Source organism: Centruroides sculpturatus, unplaced genomic scaffold, assembly GCF_000671375.1.
Source record: "Centruroides sculpturatus isolate CEXI.00-Female unplaced genomic scaffold, Cexi_2.0 scaffold333, whole genome shotgun sequence".
Taxonomy (NCBI): domain Eukaryota; kingdom Metazoa; phylum Arthropoda; class Arachnida; order Scorpiones; family Buthidae; genus Centruroides; species Centruroides sculpturatus.
In genome coordinates, this window is record NW_019384637.1 from 160,803 (window position 1) to 181,760 (window position 20,958).

At 31.7% G+C, this 20,958-nt stretch overlaps 1 protein-coding gene across 1 annotated transcript in view; it reads right to left on the reverse strand.

The window, feature by feature from the left end:
- Positions 1–1,805: 1,805 nt before the first annotated feature.
- Positions 1,806–20,958, reverse strand: part of LOC111625875 — a 68,504-nt gene continuing 49,351 nt past the window's right edge. Inside the window, exons 10-13 of the mRNA XM_023369125.1 lie at positions 17,999–18,069; positions 15,858–15,953; positions 11,124–11,264; positions 1,806–2,045 (exon numbers count right to left, since the gene is read on the reverse strand). Coding sequence (XP_023224893.1) covers positions 1,987–2,045; positions 11,124–11,264; positions 15,858–15,953; positions 17,999–18,069 — 367 coding nt within the window. The 3' untranslated portion in view covers positions 1,806–1,986. The remainder of the gene's footprint in view (positions 2,046–11,123; positions 11,265–15,857; positions 15,954–17,998; positions 18,070–20,958) is intronic.

Sequence of the window (20,958 nt, forward strand, 5' to 3'; positions counted from 1 at the left end):
ATAATCAGAATGCTGTAGACCCCTGACAGCTTATCCTTATCTAGTTGATCTTTTCCAATGGTTAGGATGTTAAAAATCAAAGCACATCTTCTGTAGGTGATATGCATGCTGTTCTTTTTAGCTATCTCGCCATATAGCCCTCTAATATATGGATTATAATTGACTGGTATGATCCTATCCACATCTTGTCGTTCCTCTCTTTGTGGTAGGTCTTGAGCTGAGTTTTGATATCGATGCATTAACTTGCGTATGAGCTTGCTGTATCCGTATAAGCCTGAAAGAACATGCTGCAGAAATTCAACATATATATGACAGACAATACTAAAATAATTTGCCTAACATTTTCTAAATCATAATTCAATGAGCTAAACAAAAGTCATATCTTATTGGAAAATATAAAATAGCAGTTTCACAAACTACACAGAAAATTTTCCCAATTCATAAATTGGCAGTTTATATGCTTATTTTACAAATTACATAAACTTTTGCCTATTTCACAAAGTGAGTAACATTCCTGGATTTGGTGTACACAAACATACAAAACTTAAGGATGAATACAATTGCTAGTGGTGATAACTGGAAGAAGTCTTGGTGACAAGCTCTCCACAACATTGTGAGTGCTACATTGCAGATTGAGGTGAACATATTCCATATTAACAGGTCTCTCTGCCTGTAAGCAGTTTCCATCTTTCCATCCATTCTCCATCTATGTCCAGATGCTGTATGTATCTTTTTCACCAAAGACTTTCATTGATTTGTAAAATCCTACAAGCTATTATGCACTACTGTGTTAGATGTTGAGTAAAATAGTTCTTGCCATATTTGTCTGCATTCATCTACAGTTCTGTCTATTCATGTACAAATGTCATCCATCATTACGTTTTGGACATCTGTGTATATAAGAGTTTCTTTAAATTATGAATTCAGTTAATGTTTCAAAAAACGGAAAATTAAGACTAAAATCATATCCTTCTATAGTGATATTTAGCAGAACAAGAAAAAATATTATTGTAGAAAGATTTATTGTTAAAATGTATCCCCATTCCTCATTTAATCTTAACTACAAATAAGGGTATTTCTACAAAGTTAGGCAATTTTAGAACAGAAAAACATAGTAATATTAGGCATGTTATTATAGTATTATTATTATTAACAAACAATTTAACAAAAAAACACTAAATCTGGCAACCAGCTCGTCTGCCTACTGAGTGCAGGTAACATCCTTGATGGAATTGTATTAATGAGAATACCACATTTTGATTCCAAAAACAAATAATAAATTAAAATTAATTAAAATTTAATTTATTGTATTATCATCATTGTAGAGAAAGGAAAATACTATTTCATTTTTTGAATACAGTAAAAAAAATGTATTACTAAACAGAAATTTATCACAGTAAAGGATATCAATCAATTGGGATAAGTTTTGTATCAATATTAAACTAATACAAACTACCAAATAACTACCGTATTTTTCGCCGTATAAGACGCACTTTTTCTCTCCAAAATCGGGGGGGAAAAAGTGCCTGCGTCTTATACGGCAAATACAAAAGCCCACCATGGCCCTCCGCTGTCCCTTCACTTCTGCATATATACATAACCGCAGGAATACTCGGCCACTCCGTTCCCTTCCATCTCTTGGCGCCGTCTGATACCAGGAAGCTCCGCTCTGCCTCGCACTGGCTTTGTGCGGTCTTTGCCTCGCGCTGCGATTGGCTGGGCGAAGAGGCACGTGCCTTCGCTCTCTCCCGCGCTGGCTTTGTGCACTTTTTAGAGTCTCGTAAGCCAGCACGGGAGCNCAATTTTTATATAAAATATCAACTTAAGTTTCATGGTAAAAGTAACAATATATTTACAAAAATAATTAAAATTGCACCAACAATGCTTGTCATTGGTTTTACACGTTTTTAAAATCATTTATAGATATTAGTCAGTAATTTCAATTTTTGTGAAAATTCTAATAAAAATAACCAAATCAAATTTGTTTTAAGATACAACTCCATTCCAAATATCTTGTTTTTGTTTTGCTGCTTGTCGTCTTCTATCTGTAAAGAGAGGTTTTAAATATATATTTTTCAAATTTATATTAAAAAATTATGGTTTATTGTCAATATTTAAATACACAAAAACAAAGCAATATTAAATTAGTCGACAAATTTTAATTTGAGATTAACCTTTGTTTTGTTTTATTTCAAATAAAACTAGCTATTGCTTTTAGGAATTGGAAATTTATGTAAGGAATAATGCTATCAAGTTTTCAGCTATAATTGACTGTATTTTTGTGCAGATATCATGCAGTTATCCTCAAAAATTAACATGAATACAATAAAATGTAAATATGGGTAAAAAAATGAAAAAATATTTTCAAAATTACTGATGAAACTAAACAGAAAATCAAGTAAAAAACATTTCTGCTTTTTAAGCACTGAAAAACTTTCTTTTAAAGTGTATCCAATAAGAAAAGGCTCTCACATTAATATTTACTCTAGTTACACATAATCTTATTATGATTTTAAAAAAACCGATATCTTTCAGTTTAATCAATGACATGTGAAACAACTGAAAGATGTTTAAATCTAAATATGATATACATTTCACTGTTTGATATTAGGCTCTTGTCAATTATATTAACTGTAGTTGATATAGCAGTATGTTGTTAAGCCTAATCACGTATATTATATCAGAAACAATTTATAAACTCATTACTGTCAGTTATTGCTATTTATGATAAGATTCTAGCTCCAAATGAGACAGAGGACCCAAGAATAGTCAATTCTTCTACATGACAAAAAAGGCAAAAGAACTAGGGTCCTAAATGTTACTCTTTATAAGATATTTTCTACATCAACATTATGGCAATATCATTTCCATCTCTATGAATAAGTTTGTCATCTGAAAAAATGTTTCACGTCAAAAACACTCAAAATCAAAATTTTAAACATTCTTCAACCAGAGGAATCTCAACAGAATACTAACATGTTATTGTTGAAGATAAAGTATAAGGATTAGACCATTTTATTTTGCTTTTTATAATTCAAATATAATTGGCTGACTAATCTTATAATATAATCGAGATGGGTTGATAATGATAATAATAATAAGTGCAGAGCCCAAACGGTTAAGAGTTGAAAGTTGAAATTCGGTACACAGTTAGGATACGTCATGAGAATGTACATAAACTAAGATGGGATTTTTCAACATTCCCACCATGGGGGAGAGACAGAGGGTTAAGGATTACCCCTGAAGAACTTGGCTTCTACTGTACTATTTTAAATGCATTTATTTGGGAAATCAAACATATTTTTAGACTCTTCTAAAAATTCTCAACGATATTTAGTGTTCCATCATATATAAAGTTGACATAGGGAGCACATGCACATAAGTTGCTTTATTCAAACTCTTCGTCTTAATGTTCGAATTTATATTTATGAATGATTCGGGAAGATCCAGCTTATTTTTTGAATTTAGTAAACCTGAATAAGAACAAAGAAAGGGTTATGAAAATGTTTATTATTCATCATTTAGTGATACTATGCACTGGTTAGTGGTTGCTGTGAATCTTAATTATTGTTATCTCAGTGTGGTAAGCAGATATCTAAAAATTTTCTAACTAGTCTTGGAAGAGAGGGATCTAATTCTTTGCACTTGGTGAAAACAGATAAGATCGGCTATAATCTACCATATTTTCTGGCGTATAAGGCAACTTTTTAACCCAGGAAAATCTTCTCAAAAGTCGGGGGGTCATCTTATACACCAGGTGTCTTCATATATAGCGAGTATATCCCAAACTATATTTTAACTGTAAAAGTCGGGGGTCGTCTTATATGCCCAGTTGTCTTATACGCTGGAAAGTATGGTAATAATCTTAATCTTTGCTATTGTTATTTTTTGTCAAGCAAGGCCGGGCTCATTTGCTAATTAACATATAATTTAAATGATGGCATTAAATCAAACTGGACTTTTCACAAAATAAAATTGATACAGTGTTTATAAAGAATTTTTGTTTTTAAATAGTCACACATGCTGTTTTCAAATTATTGACATAACTGCACTATAAAAAATAGTAAATATCAGTAATATTTATTGATATTACCATGATTATTTCCAAGCACTTCAGAAATGACTCTTTTCAACAAATTTTAAATCTAATTCTTTATTTCCTTTCTCGTATATATACAGAGTGGACATAAAGTATCTTGAGCACCCATCAGCACAGAGAGTGGGAAATACATTGAAACCTTTGCAGGATAAGTACAGAGTAATATGCACTTGTGATACATGAAAATAGGGATAGAACATGTCATGGCTACAGTTAATGTAACCGTATATTGAAAATTTTCAATACAAAACACTGAGAATTCACAATGTAACAAGATTCTATGTGATGGAAAACATCATAGGAAATTAGAATAATGTGTGTAGTACAAAAAAACAACAGAGATATTGGTGTTTGAACAATGGGAAGCAAGTGAGTCAATGCCTGTGACAGAAGACTGTGAAATGTATCACCAAAGCAGAAAATGGGAGAATGCATGCTTTGTCTGAATTCAGGTTGACAGATGCTATTATATCCTGCGATGACATCACAGTAAGCTTCAGCTATGGTTCTAACACATCATCTGTTAATCTGTACAGGTCTTCTGTCACAGGTATTGGCTTACTTGCCAGTGGCGTAGTATGGGTGTCAGCCGTCCTTTTAAATTGAGATACCTAAATAAGGGGATGGCGAAATTTTCAATTTCGCCATCCCCTTATTTAGGTATCTCAATTTAAAAGACTAAAATTCAGTTTCGTCACAGAATAAGTAATGAAAAATTCTGTGCTAGTATTGCTACCTTTTTAAAATCGCTGACCTGAAGGACAGGTAAAGTTTGTTCGATCAGATTCCTGCGCATGTGTATGTCATTTTGCAATGCAAAGAATAATGTGCAGTGCATGCCGGTTCTAAATCAGTTACAGTTAGCAACTAGGGAGACTTGGGTAGAAGTAACATAAGTAACCTAGATGACTTAGCTCTATTGGATATTGGAGGTGTATATGAGTACGAATGAATCATACAAGCAAGAAAAAAAAAAATGCTCATTTCAATCGATCCGAATCATAGGTGTGATGGAAATATGGAATGAAATGGTTCAAATTTTTACAAGATATTATTATTATTTATTGTGAAATTTTGCCACCTCACTACGCCACGCCACTGTTACTTGCTTCCCATTGTTCAAATGCCAATATCATTGTTTTTTGTTCTACACACACTGTTCCAATGTCTTATGATGTTTTTTTGTCATACAGACTCTCATAACATCATGAATTCCCCATTTGTATTGAAATTTTCTATATATGGTTGCATTAACTGTAACAGTAATAAGTGTTCTACCCCTATTATTGTGTATTGAAAGCACATATCATCCCATACTTGCAAAAGTTTCAATGGCTTCATTGCTTTCCACACTTCTAAGATCACTGTTAGTCAAGTTACTTTATAACCACCCTGTATGTATACAGGGTTCACACACACAGTAGAATCTATTTATTGTAATAGTTGTTTAAAAATTAATTAATGCTGTCAAAACATATAAGTTAAAATAAACATAAAAAATAAGGAAAAAGTTGTTTTCACATATGCAAAAGGGACAATGTGTAAGTGATTATGCATAATCATTATCAGTTATTAGTCTTACTCTGAACAGTGAACATTAATTGCTTTAAATCATTATTTAAATAATCCAAATCTTCTTACTCGAATACTGGAAAGTATATAAATTAACACTCCTAAACCTTATAACTCCAGTAATAAACATTTAATATCAAACAAACATTTTTGACCGTACATTCAGTCTTCTTCAGGTTTAAAAACCCGTTAGATTCGAACATGTGAATGCATAGAACAAACATTCTAAAATTATTTTCAAAAAATGGAACAGTACCACCGTAATTTAAAAGAATAAAAAGTTTTGCACGTGCATTGCCATGCCAATGACATGTTAAATGTGATACGTACTTTCCTATAATGACATATATGTGATCCATACGTTGACATACATATAATGACATAAATGCAATACATATGCTCCTATAGTGACATATATAAATACATCAAATGGAAAGTGTGGCTTCTAACCGCTAGTGTGGGCATTGCCCGTTCATTCATAGCAGTATTTCCAAGCGTGTGACACATTACCGGCATCATTAGAGTTAATGCAATTGGTGCGTAACCCGGCCTTATAAATTTCAAGTGCCTCAAGGTTTTGTAAGTGTTCTACACGGTGAGAAAGTTTAATCAGTTTGGCCTTATTTAGGTCAGCTCTTATGCCGGGTTCAGCCGCATAAAACACATAAAGAATTACCCTCCCTGAGACCTGTTCTAGATAAGGCCAGATCCCCGACTCATTTGTTAGATTCAGCTGTGCACAAATGGATACATGAAAGCTTGAGTAATTATCCGTGGATAATCAAAAACTCCACAGATTTAATAGATACCTTGCGACCTCTTACCATAACAGAGGATGTGTACATCACAGTCCTTGACTTTGTATCTCTATATCCATCAATCAAAATAGAACCGTGCTTCTGAGCGATTAGGGATCTATTACTTAGTGAACCTGGTGCTACTGCACATCGTAAGCACGTTTTAGAGCTGGCGCACATTCTATGTCACACCTCCTTTTTCCACTTTAACAACAATATGTACTTACAAAAGCGTGGCGTGCCCATGGGCAGTCCCCTCTCTGGGGATTTGTGCGAGTTGGTAATAAGGCAGCTCAAAGGAAAGGTCATACCTCAGTTTGTTTCCAACATTTACATATACAAGAGATATATAGATGACATATTTATTCTATGGAAAGCGGAACCGAACATAAACAATTTCATAAGGATAATGAATAGCAATCCTTACAGCCTCACCCTCAAATTAGATCAGATGAGCAATACTGTGGCACATTTCCTGGATATCCACCTGCAACTTGATGGCACTAGGGTGGTAACGAAGGTATATTACAAGTCATGCTATAAGCCATTGTTCATCCCCGCCAACTCTGCGGACCCATACTCTTATAAGATTGCAGCTTTTCGGGCCCTTATAAAACGGGCTTTTACACGCCACACTAGATCTGAGGACACTGAGACGGAGTTAGAACGCATTCAGAACATAGCATTACAGCACGGATATAGCAGGAGCCTGGTACACAACCTTTCCCACGCATACTCCACAAGAATGGCCGCTAACTACACTTCTAACACATGGGTAGCGACACACGGAACACACAACATAAGTAGCATACAGTCTCGTATGGTGGTTGAGTACAACTACCACCTCAACTCCATTTACAGGGAGATTGCCTCCCATACTAATACTAAGATTACATACAAGAGGCCAAACATGGTATATGGACTACTCCGCAGTGGTAAAGACAAGATAAATAGAAAGCAAGCACCGGGTGTTTACATGGTCCCTCTCTGGGATGACAGGTTTCAAAGGGAAATTAGTTTATATTGGGTCTACAAAACGCTCATTGAATAAAAGATTGCAGGAACACAATTATGATATCGTTAATAAAAGGCACACCACCGCCCTTTCAACATATGCGGCTGAACCCGGCATAAGAGCTGACCTACATGAGGCCAAACTGATTAAACTTTCTCTCTCACCGTGTAGAACACTTATGAAATCTTGAGGCACTTGAAATTTATAAGGCCGGGTTACGCACCAATTGCATTAACTCTAATGATGCCGGTAATGTGTCACACGCTTGGAAATACTGCTATGAATGAACGAGCAATGCCCACACTAGCAGTTAGAAGCCACACTTCCATTTGATGTATTTATATATGTCACTATAGGAGCATATGTATCACATTTATGTCATTATATGCAGGGATGCACAACCTTTTCTGAAGAAGGGCCAAATTAGGATTAAGTTTACTGACTGGGGGCCGGACCTCCAAGTGATTAATGCGATGTCTGATGTAATTTGCGAGATTCTTTGTTGTATCGTCATGTGATTAAGACTGATTGTTTGAAAACACTGTCTTCTCAGGACACATCTCACTTGCGATGATAAGTCATTTTCTTATCATATTGCCATCTGTGAAAGGTTTCCCATTCTTGGCTATTAAAGCAGATATTTGTAGGCTGGCTTCAACAGCCGCATCCAGTTCTCCAGATTGTTTCTTGAACACATTTTGTTGGCTGATTAGTGATCGTCATAACGATTCGATTTTCTGTTTGCGTTCCGTACCTTGCAGAAGGAAATCCTTGTGTTGGCTTTCATGATGTCGCTTCAGGTTGAATTCTTTTGGCACTGCTATTGTTCCATTGCACAAAAGGCAAATAATGCTGTTGTTCTGTTGCACAAAACAGTACTTGTTAGCCCACACTTCCACTTCTTGAAACTGATGATTCTCGCAACTGACCTTGCGTTTAATGCCCGGCGCCATACTGTTCATTCTGCAAAACAATGTCTCATTGTGCCGAAAATTCTGAGGCCCGCAACAAATCNTAATTCAGATAAAACGGAAAAATCAATGATCTTATAGGGGGGTCGACTGTATACTGTATACTCGCATATAAGACGAGGTTTTTATTCATACTGCTTCAAAAACCTAGGTTGTCCTATATGTGCAAGCGAAGGATCCTTTGTGTTTTTGCAATAATTTTTGTAAACTGTGTATTCGCATTTTTTACATGATGCTCACCCTATGGTATTTAAAAACAAAAGTATTTTATCTGGGTCATTTGAATCGTTCTTGTGTATTGTCAGGAGTAAAGATTAATAGCAATAGGAAAAGCAAAGCTTTTGAATTAAATTCCAAGATCACATGGGAGCCCGATATAAGTTTAAATTTACCAGGTGAAAATAGATGATTATTCGGAAATCAGAATTCGGAGAAACTCTTAAGTGTAATCAATGGAGCGTGGATTTGATTGTTAACAATAGGCAAAACAGGTTCTGTATTGTCCAGCTTTACACGAAAAAATTATGTTGTCGATTTTATAAGATTTTTCCTTAAAGTTTAAAATACCAGAAATTTTTGCTGGACAATGTGTGCATTTATGTGCATTTGATATAAAATTAGAATTGTATTAATAAATCTAATTTTCTTTATTCTGATCTTTAAAGTCACACTTTGTCTTATATGCAAGTAAATATGGTATTTTATCATTATGAAGAGATTAATTAATAATCACTGTACCAAAATTTGGTTGTATTCATATTGTAATTGAATAATATCAGGTGATCAAACAAAAGAAAAACTCCTGAGAAGTAGCAAGAGGAGTTGGATGATGCAGCAAATTGATGGTGCCCAAATGATTCATAATGAATCATCTACTCACAGTTCATCATAATTATATAAACTAAATGTAATAACTGGAAATATCTTATACTACAGAACAGAAAATTTTTCATAATGAAAAGTTATCAAACATTAAATTGACAGTTTATGCAAACATATTCTGAATCATTTGTGCCTATAAAGGTTTACATTTACAAACTTTTAATAAGTGGCAGCCACATGGTTTGTGTATGACAAAAAAGAGTTACTATGAACAAAATGCTATCTGAGAACGACTTCAAGACATTTTGACTTATTTTGAAGAAAATTCAATAAATATCTGAAGAGAATGCATTATTTCACAGGTCTATTCATAAAACTATAAAAATAAAATTTCAACCCATAAAGTTTTATCCATAAGACTATTATTTATGTTTTTTGGAATTTCAAGTGTGTGAATGCAAAAGCAGGGAACCATTCTATTCGATAATTTATGCATCTTATTTACTACAGTCTTAGATTTCCCACTTCATAAATAATCTTTATGTAATATTTCAGCTATAAATTAGAGCAAAAATTAATGTTTTGAGTGGGAAAGTAGAACTTCCCTTAGAAAGTTGTTATGTAATTTATCTGACAAATATTTGTCTCTTGCATCAGATATGTCCAGTAAGATGATCAGAATCCTACAATCTGATTGGTGAGAACTGAGAATAACTAGGGAAAAAATTCATCAGTTTGGGGCAGTCTATAGAAACCCAACATTGCAATAATTGACAGCAGTCCATGACAAGAAGAACTTACCATATTAGCCACAGTTTATTACCAGAAGGAAACTGCCATAATAATTAGATGATGATGATAGTCCCGCATTCACCTTGCATTCTCCAAGTTACTACTGAGGTATTATCATTATTTTTATTGATTGTAAACGCTATCTCTCTTATTTATTTTGAAATGTATCTTAGATTTAGAGGTTTGATTCACGATAGGTTATATTAAGTGTCTCGATTTATGTATCTCTTTGTTTTATTTTATACATTAAATTCTTTATTGTTATCATTAACCTGTTAATTCCCTCAGTATTTTAAGTACAGACATTCACCCCGGTAAGATTGGAATTTACCCGTGACTCCTCCCTGCTCGATAGAATATAACCTTCCATTTAAATGTAACACGGAACATCATGAGTTAGGATGCAAGACTTCTTCCCTAGCTGATATCAGCCCTAATGTCGGAAGGATCCAGTGATCCCAATGACATTCCATAGAAAGCCATCTAGTGACTCAGTGAGCGACCCAACAATTAGAGGGCAATTTGCCTATCGTATTCTCACACAAGTGTTATCTCTCAGACAAAGTCTAAAGAAAGTAACTTACAAGATTTAATTGTTTCTTGTAATGCATAACAGACCAGTAACAAACATGGTCAACTCATAGTATTTCCAAGTCTGGTTCAATGAACTCCTCATGCTTCTTGCAAGCTCTTCCTTTGTTTCATCATCTGATACAAATAGAATTTTAAAAAACTAGAATCCAGTAAATAAGTTGGATAAATTTTCTGTTTAAATTTTAGAAATTCTGAATATGAGAAAAATGTTTCCTGAAATTAGGAAAATTAAAGACTTCACCTTTAAAAAAACCAGTGTTTTCATCTTTTTTATCTGAAAACAGTCTTGTTATAATTATTAATAAAATTTCAATATATTAATTTCTAGAACATAAAAATTAGTTTATAAATAAATATATTTTCAAGCTAACACAAATAGAAAAAAGTGTAAAATATAAATGTTTTTAAGTATTTAAAATTTTAATTAATTAAAATTAATTTTTTCATTTTTATAAATTTACCTCTGGCTTCTTTGAGTTGTTGTCTTTCCAATTCTCTTTGTTCTTTAGGAACATTTAGCCTAACACCCAAAGCACCTGATACTAATCGTCTTGCTAATGTTGCCGATGTTTCTGGTCGTGGTCTATATGGTTGCAAAAATTCTAAGAAAATATATTTTTAATTTTTATTAAAGAAATTTAGAATTTAGATTTATGAAATATTTTACATTAATTACAAATAATCCTTCCAGCTTTATTTAAAAGAAACTCTATTTATTGAATGATATCTGAAAAATATCTTAAATAAATTCCAATTCCTGAAAATGTGCAAAAGTGCTTTCAAATATTTCTTTTCATTTTCAGAGCTTTAAAGATCAAAATCATAAAAAATATTACTTAGATCATATTTAAATTTAAAAGATCAATCTATACATAAAATTCAGATTATCATCAGACAACCATAATTATCTTTTTAATTGTGACTGATTATTTTAACTGATTTTTTAAAAATAAATTAAATCTAAGAATAAATATAATTGATTATTGAATTAAATCATACATCTTTAAAAAATACACACAGTACTTAAATTAGTTAACTGTTCTAATGTCATAGTGTTCTAAGAACAATCAAAAGTAGAACTTTGAAATCTCATAGTGGACAAAATAACAAACATCACTAAACCCGATATATAATATAGCTACACACCAACCGAATGCCGAAAATCTATTGGGCTAGTATAAGGCTAGTTATAAGGACAAAATAACTTGCTTTTGATATTTTAGATTTTTCTGGGATCATAATTGTTATCTCCTTCACTATACTATTTTATTTTTAAAATAAACACACATATCTGTAACTACAAATAAACTAATAATCAAATGATAAAGTGGATTCATTATCAGGTCATAACTCAGATAATCATATAGAAAAATCATTCCTGAATTATTAATATAATTTGGAAAATTTTATTTAATTTAAGAAACTTTTTATATTATTACTAGCTGCAAGGACCCACTTCGCTGGCAAAAAGTAACGATAGTGAAGATTAAGATAATTACATTATATCCAATCTTACCCGTTTTCACAGAATGCAAGAATTAGGTCCCCCGTTTCCAGACAGAACGTCTCCTGTTGATGTCCAGTCAAACAAACTATTTTCAATTTGATCAATTTTCTGGAACGTTTACAATAGTTCTATAATCGAACCAATTCGAATTCGAATTTAAAACGGTTCAAACATTTTAAAAATCAAAATAGAAAATCTTCAAAGTCAACCACTTTAAGCCCCCATATCTCCCGCACCCTTATAGCTATCGAGACGCAACCACCATAGTGCACGAATGGAGACTTGGGGCTACTACCTACCACATACAAACACCATTCATGTGCGATGTGTAGTTTTGGCTGAAAAGTGAAATATAGGGACATACACATCCATTTTTATATATATATATATAGATTATAAAATGGCAAAAAGCTTAATTTTGAAGGTAGAGATAAGTTTTATAAAAAATTCTAAATGCTAATAACAAATAAAATTTTCATTAAGTATGACTACACTTGTGATATGACACATGAGAATACGGGTGAGGGCTTAGAGATACTCTAATCCTCAAATGTCGTAGAGTCATGAGACCCACTCACTAGATCAGTGGATGGCTTTGAAATAGGAGGGCTCAATTTCTTTAAGTGGGGAGAGCGTGAAGACAGTTGAGCGGAGTCTGTGTCCATATTTAAAGTAATATCACTCAACCTCCATTTAACAAATAACAAACGTTTAATAAACTAAACAAAACAATGGATAATAACTGGCATAAACATTACATCTAGGTCAGTGGCCTAACTATGTACACCTCTAATTTCTCAGAGAGAGAGAAAGTTTACAAGTGATTATAATAATACCTCTGGCAGCTTGATAGATGTCTTTCTTAGTATGTGAGGCTTGCTTTCAGAGTGGATTGGAGACAGAAGTGGGTTAGGAGACAAATGACAGATGAAGCTGAGATTTGTGCTCCTTATGGCAGTCTGCACTTCTATGTGGCAGAATCTGCACCAGCTTCTATAGGCATTTTTCTATGACAGCTGCCATTCTATGGTGGTTCATTGTTCTCTGGCCATCCATGCCAAGACAGCAATCTCTGCCTTTTTTATTCTGGGTCCATATGACAAGATGCACTGATGAGTCAACTGCCAAATGTTTGTCAAAATTTTGCAATCTTGCCACAGGAAATCGTCAGTTGAGAAAGGAAGTTTGTTTCCCCTTTCATGAGCCATTTCCATCAAAAGTATAAAAATTTGTCGTTTTTAATGACTAAATAATATTTTAAATTTTGACATAATTAAATAAATTCAGTCCTCGTCTCCAAGATCTCACACACATGATCCTCTCTATCTCCCTATCCCCTTTGACCTTTAACCACCAAAATTTAATAGCATCAATCCCCATAATACACAAACGTCACTTCAAAATTTCAGATATTTTCAATAAAAGGCACAGGAGTTATTAAGTTTCAAATTGGATGAACAAAATCATCCCTCCTTAGTGTGTGCCTGACACACTAATACATACAGAAAAAATTCAGCATAATAACAATTTAAAATAAAATTTTTCTTATAAAAAATACCATACTTTATAATGTCTGCTATTTCTTTATCTAATCTAATTAATTTTAAATGGAAGCAGTACTGCACTGAATGTAAATCTGTGCTACAAAAATAGAAAAATTTGTTTTGATGATGCAAACTTAAAATTGTAAAATTATTTATTTTGTATTTTGACAAATGCATTTATTTGATAAAATTCTTCTAATTTTTTAAGTTATAAAGCTAATAATTTAAGCAGTTGACAGAAATTTTTGATAGTCAAAGTTGAATTTTCTTAACTCAAATTTTCTCCAAGTTGAAGGTTTTTATGGTTCCCCGACATTGATTTACATTGCTTTTAACTTCCCTGACTTGAATTTTAATATTCTATCCAAAGTGGAAATCCTAATTATCAGATTTCCATGAAATTTTCAGACAGCTAGTTGTATCTATTGTCCAACAATCATTTGAAGACAACATTCCAGTCCAAAGTGAGAGGACCTCTCATTTTATCTCAACAAGATGCATTAGTATCTGCAAAACTGTTAGATTCCATTAGTTACATTTAAAATTTTGCTGAAAGACATTATACAGGCTGTTTAAAACAAAAAACTATCAAAGATTCTTTATAACTCAAAAGTATCAAAGATTCTTTATATAATGCAAGAAAGGTAAAAATACAAATCTATTCAGAATTGACATTTTTCACTCTATTGTTCTTTGACTTGAATCATCTGTAACTCACGCTTCAAGTTAGAGAAGTTTTATTGTAGATGCTGAATGTAGAAACAATGCTAATTTCTTTTTAACCATTAATTTTTTAATTTTTGTATCTCTAACAGAAAATGGATAACCTTAGAGCTTTTGTGACATGCCATGTTGTACAAGTTTAAACAGGAAGTAACAAAGTGAAAGCAATGAGGAGTTTTGCAGAGAGTTTTCTTTCCTTTAGTGCATTCAGGAAATGGTTTACTAGATTTAAACAGGAAAATTTTTCTTATAAATGAACCTTTTCAGGCAGACCTTCAACTATAGATCACAATCTGATTCATGTAGAAATAAGGAGCAATCCAAAACAAACTGTGGAGAAGATTGTAGCCATGCTTTGGATTTCAAAATCATCAGCTTTTCACTATATCAAAAGAACTGGCACAGTTAGTAGGTATGATGTATGGGTGTCCCACACTGTTTCAAAGAAAAATTTGTTAGATAAAGTACCTGCATATGTTTCTCTAATTGGAAGGCAAAAGAATGACCCATTTTTGGATAGATTAGTAACAGATGATGAAAAATGGGTTATAGACAACAATATAAAAAGATCAAGACATTGGTCCAATTCTAGCAATGTAATCTGTACAACACTGAAGTCTCTATTAAATGAAAAGACGATTATGTGTGTCTGGTGAGATTAGAACAGAATCATTTATTATGAACTTTTAAGACCTAATGAAACCATTACTGCAGAAATATATTGTCAATAATTGGATAAATTGAAAGCTGCCATTAAAGAGAAATGATCAGAAGTGGTAAGATATGGTGTAGTGTTCCATCATGATAATGCAAGACTGCGCTGAGCAAAAGTTATGCAAGTTTAATTGGGTAGTTCTAACACATCCATCCTACAATCAACCTATGATAATGCAAGACTGCGCTGAGCAAAAGTTATGCAAGTTTAATTGGGTAGTTCTAACACATCCATCCTACTCTCCAGACTTGGTCCCAACAGATTTTTCATCTTTTCAAAATGCTGCAAGATTTGCTTACTGACAAAAACTTTAAAACTTTTGATGATGTAGAATGACACTTCAGTCTTTGTTTTTACTCATATAGTAAAACTTTTTGTAAACATGGTAATTATAAACTAATCATGAGATGGGAGAAGGTAATTCAACAAAACTGAAACTACATTATTTTACTTGATTAACTTGATTAAAATAAATCTCAGTCAAAAGTAATTCATGTTAACTTTCATTTAAAAAACATTACAAACTTTCCAGAATACCTTATCTTTAACAAATCATTTGAATTCCTTAGTTTATAACAGATTTAATTTATGTTTGCTAAATGGATACTATAATTCAAAGATGTATATTTTCTATCATTTTATATTATAAATATTGCAAGCTAAATATAAATTTTATTAAAAACATAAATTATAAAAGCAAGCATACCTGCACATCTCTTGGCTTTAAACTTTGACTCTCTGATACCTTGAGAAAGTGGACGAACTTTTAATAAGGGGTGCTTCAAAGTAAGAGCATCCATAGCTAGGAATTTAATATTGAACATATTAATGTATTAATTCATGATTAATGTTAACTAATTATTATAACTAATGTATAAAATTTAGTTTTCAATTCTCTAAAGTTAACGAAATTTGATACCATGTTGACAATTACATAGACTAACTCAGTGTTTCTTAACCTCTAATGAATCGTCGTCCCCTTCAATAAAACCGTTACATAGTATCACCCCCCTTCACTTCAAAATTCTGATGCCTTCACATGGGGGCAATATTGTCCCCGTTGAGAAACACTGGACTAACTGCTTCTTTTGGTTACCAAAAGAACAATTTCTTATTTAAAACAATTTTTTTTAACTCTACTAAAGTAATCATCAGTTTAAACTTAAAAAATCTTTTTTGGAACAACTTATAGAACAGATTATTGAATATGAAAATTTATAATTGAAAGAATGTATAAAGTCAACATACAATTTTTAACTTGGATTTTTAAAATATAGAAAACAAAGCATTAAAATTAAATAAATATACATACTAATATAACCAGTAGAATTAAGAGAAAAGAATAGTATGTAACTGTACATATGTTAAAACTTGCAAGATAATCAAATTACTTAAGTGTCCTGTATAAACTTGAAGGTGATTTTAACTTTTAAAGGAGGTGGAAGATAAGACCTTAAGAGAATTTCATAAAAATATTAAATTAGTCATACAATGTATGGACAATATGTTAATTATTTGGAAAGGCGAAGGCAAAGTTCAACAACTAATAAATGATATAAACAACAGTTTGGCAGGGATTTTTTATTAAAATCACAGAGTACAACTTGTAAAAAGCAAACGACTAACTGTATATAAAATAAGTATATAGAATAGGAAACAATTTCTAACATTTGAAGTGTAATGAATTTTTCATTTATGCAATTTGTCATTCAAAGCTAGAACTTATCCTAACATTAATCAACATCACACTTTTCTTACTTCTTCCAGCAATGCTTTATTAGAAACAAATGTTTTTGGCCTAGTTTACAAGCCAGCTTCAGGTCCTATACCTTTGAATTGAATGGTTTTACTGAGATGGAACATTCCAATTTTGGAATACTCAGTAAACTGTTCAAATGTATTCTAAATGTACAAAGGCCATCATACATTTAGAATACATTTGTTTATGGATATGCAAATTTTTAGAATGGTATAATGATATGGTTTTTATAATGATACAGTTTTTATAATGATATACAAGTATCCATTATAAAAATTCATTTCATTACAGACTGAATTACTTATATCTATATACCCTGTTTATTTCAAGATATTGCAATATATGTAAATACAGTAGACTCTTGTTAATTCACATTCAGAGGGATAGCCTTAAACAGTTTGAATTAAAAGTAGACCATTTCTGGATGCTACAGAAAAAAAATTTAACAATAGATTAACACCACATGGTAAGCAAAATAATGTTTAGTCAATGAGAAATTCAAAACAAGGTACAGTAGTGCATTCAATGGAATAAAGAAAAAAAAATTGAATCCTTCATCTTTATGTATGTTTACAGCATGGTTTGTTTAATCCTGTACTCATCAGTAATCTTGGATTTTAATCCACTGGACTCAACCTTCTAGATAATGGTCACTTTAGTTTCCAACTCTAAGGCTCTGTATTGTCCACAAGAAGCCATGATGAGTAAGCACCATAGGATGACCATAAACTGCCTAATTGTGTACCAGCTGATTTAAAATGTTTTTAAATTTTAATTAATTAAATTTTAATTTATTAATTTATTTTTAAACTTATTTTTTTTCTTAATTTTTCAAAAATGAAAGATGTTAATCAACTAACACATGCTCTAGATTTGAATGAACAGGAGATGACACAATTGAGTTCTAATTATCAAGAGAATTTTACATTGTTTTAAATAGGAATCAGATGGGAACTAACATCCAGATTGAATTAAGAGGAAATTCATATTATATAAGTTCAAATTAACAAGTTTACTGTATTTCACTTAACAGAATTTTAACTGCAATAATGAATTAATTATTATAAATAGAATTATCAAATGCTTACCAGCAATAGGACTTGAAAATACACCTAAAGCATGAGTATCGTCTACCCACTTGATATTAAATCCTGGATTTCTATTACAAATCAAAAAATCAAATTTAAATTAAAAAGTCAATATAAATTAAATCTCATTTTTAAAAAAAATTTATACATAAAAGAAAATTCATTTTTTACTTAAAAACTATATTTAAAAATCAAAATATATAAGAACAATTTATAGAAATTACATTACACTTATCATTTTCAGATATTAATTAACAAATAACTTATAAAATTATTTGAAATTTATCTAATTTTTGATAAATAATTAACATAACAATATTATTATTAAAAATAAAATTTAATCTTTGTCTCTTTATAACATTATTTTAGTCATAATTTACAAATCTGAAATTTAACATATTAATACCTCTATATATTTTGTGCTTTAGTGAAATAGTTATATGCAAAATATCTTTGTTTATTCAAACTTTGCTAAATAAATCAATAGTATCAGAAATTTCTCAGAATTTCTTTGAAACACTAAAACTACAATCTGCATGTAATACCCTAGAAGCTTGAGTGTTCACTCAAAGTGAGTAATTAGAATGGCATACTCTGGTACTTCTAAGATCAAAAAGTCAACAGGTGTAAAATCAGAAAATAACAAATATAAACATTGAATAATCTGATTCTTGATTAATATCAAACTATCTGCCAGATTGTAATGGGTTATAATATGGCTACATTTAATAATTAGATATAGAGTAATTTTGCAATTAAGTAACCATATCAAAATAAATTTAATAATTATAAATAAATTAATACTTAATATTTAATATAGAAAGTTCAGGAAGAAAAGAATCAGTCCGAAGCAAGACTCAAACCCACAACTCCTACATACTGTGTGGACACATTTCCAGTTACGCAACTTGGATCTGAAACTAACCTTTATCTCCAGAACTATTAATAATTTAGATAGCTAATACAATTTGGCAGATCTTTTGGTATTAATCAAGAATCATGTTATTCAGTGTATATATAGGGTGTCCAACAATTTATAAATCAAAATCTTTAAACAATCCAGCAAAAGCATTTTTTAATATCTTAAAAACGCTTTTGAACGCTTTAAGCGATCATCCTCAGTTATCATTTTGAATCAAACGAACAATTCAAAATTATGTAAAACAAAAATTCAAAAAGTGGTTACATAGATATATGTTAACATTTACCAAGCTTAAATAATTGCAAAAATTATACAAGATAATTAAAATGAAATAAAGAAATAAAATAAAATATATACATCCAGTAAAAATTATCTTAATTAACCTTCCCGCTTACATAAGCTATGTCAACTCATCATAGAAGGATTTCCATGCTGATGACAATCCATCAGCATCCCTATGATTAATGCAGTTTGTGTGCAACTGCGCCTTGTGAATTTCTATTTTTTACAGATGTTTCATGGCCTGCCTGGATCTTGTAGCCTTGATGATCGAATTTCTGCCTCATTAAAGGTAGTTTTAGATGAAACCATGCAAATTATCAATTTTATTAAGACTTAGCCATTACAATCAAGAGTATTTAAAGCAGGGGTGGCCAACAGTTTTTGCCCCCGGGCTGAATTGGAAAGAAAACTTTTTTCATACACTGAACCAGAGGCTGCCCTAGCTAGATTTTGTGGTGGTACGAGATCTCATTGTGGTGTCACCCTGTAGAGACTAAATTGTACATAGAGACTATGGATACATTTTTCACATTATTATGCTTCATCAACATTCTATGCTGTACTTAAGAGATTGGTAATGGAGGGTTAACTCTAACCAGACAGTGAGTTGTTAACCTTTTTTTTTTATAGGCGTTAGAATTTCTCACCGATCTATTCTGACATGAGTAGCTAATATTGAAAGATTAATTATGGACCACATAAATCCATTACACGGGCCACATCCAGCCCACAGGCTCTATGTTGGCCATGCCTGATTTAAAGCTTTATGCAAAGATATGGGTAGCCATCAAATGACGCTTACATACAGAAGTAAGGTGGCTTTCAAGAGGAAATGTGCTGGTGAGAATGGTTGAATTGATAAAAGAATTGCAGTTTTACTTTCTTGAACATAAATTTAATTTGTCTGACAGATTAAGAAATAATGTATGGCATGCAAAACTTACATATTTAGCAGATGTTTTTTCAAAGTTGAATGAAACATGCCTATATCTACAAAGAAAGGAAACAAACATTTTTCAAACTCAAGATAATATGATATATGATATCTTTATCTTGTAAATTACAGTACTGGATTTAAGAAGTAGAGCATGGTAATTTTGACTGTTTTCCACTTCTTACTAAATTTCTACAAGAATCTGAAATGGAATTGGATGCAGAGACACTCGATAAAATTAAAGATCATCTCAACAGCTTATCCACATCTCTTACCGAGTATTTTCCTAACTTGGAGTACAAAGAATATTATTGGGTACAAAATCCATTCACAGTAACAAAAACACCAACAGGATTTCTGTCAGTGGATTATGAGAAAGTAATAGAAATTACATCTGATACTCAGTTAAAGGCTAAATTTGAAGAAGTGCCGTTAGATGTATTCTGGGGGAATCTACTTGAAGAATATCCTGAAATATCCAAACAGGCCATAAAAATACTTTTGCCTTTTACGACGACATATTGGTGTGAATCAGGATTTTCAAGATATGCTAGCACGAAAACTAAGTATCGAAGCAGACTGGATGCCGCCCCAGATATGAGAATCCAGTTATCAAGCATAAAACCAAATTTCCAGAGGATACTTACGTTAAAAAAACAGATGCATTCATCTCACTAAAATTTAATATTCCAATTTATGGTGTGATTCAAATAAAATATTTCTTTTATTATAATAAGTATTAATTTAAATAAGGGTTCCATTATATTACAAATAATGTAAAAGGGTTCCATTGCAAAAAAAGTTTGAGAACCACTGTACTAG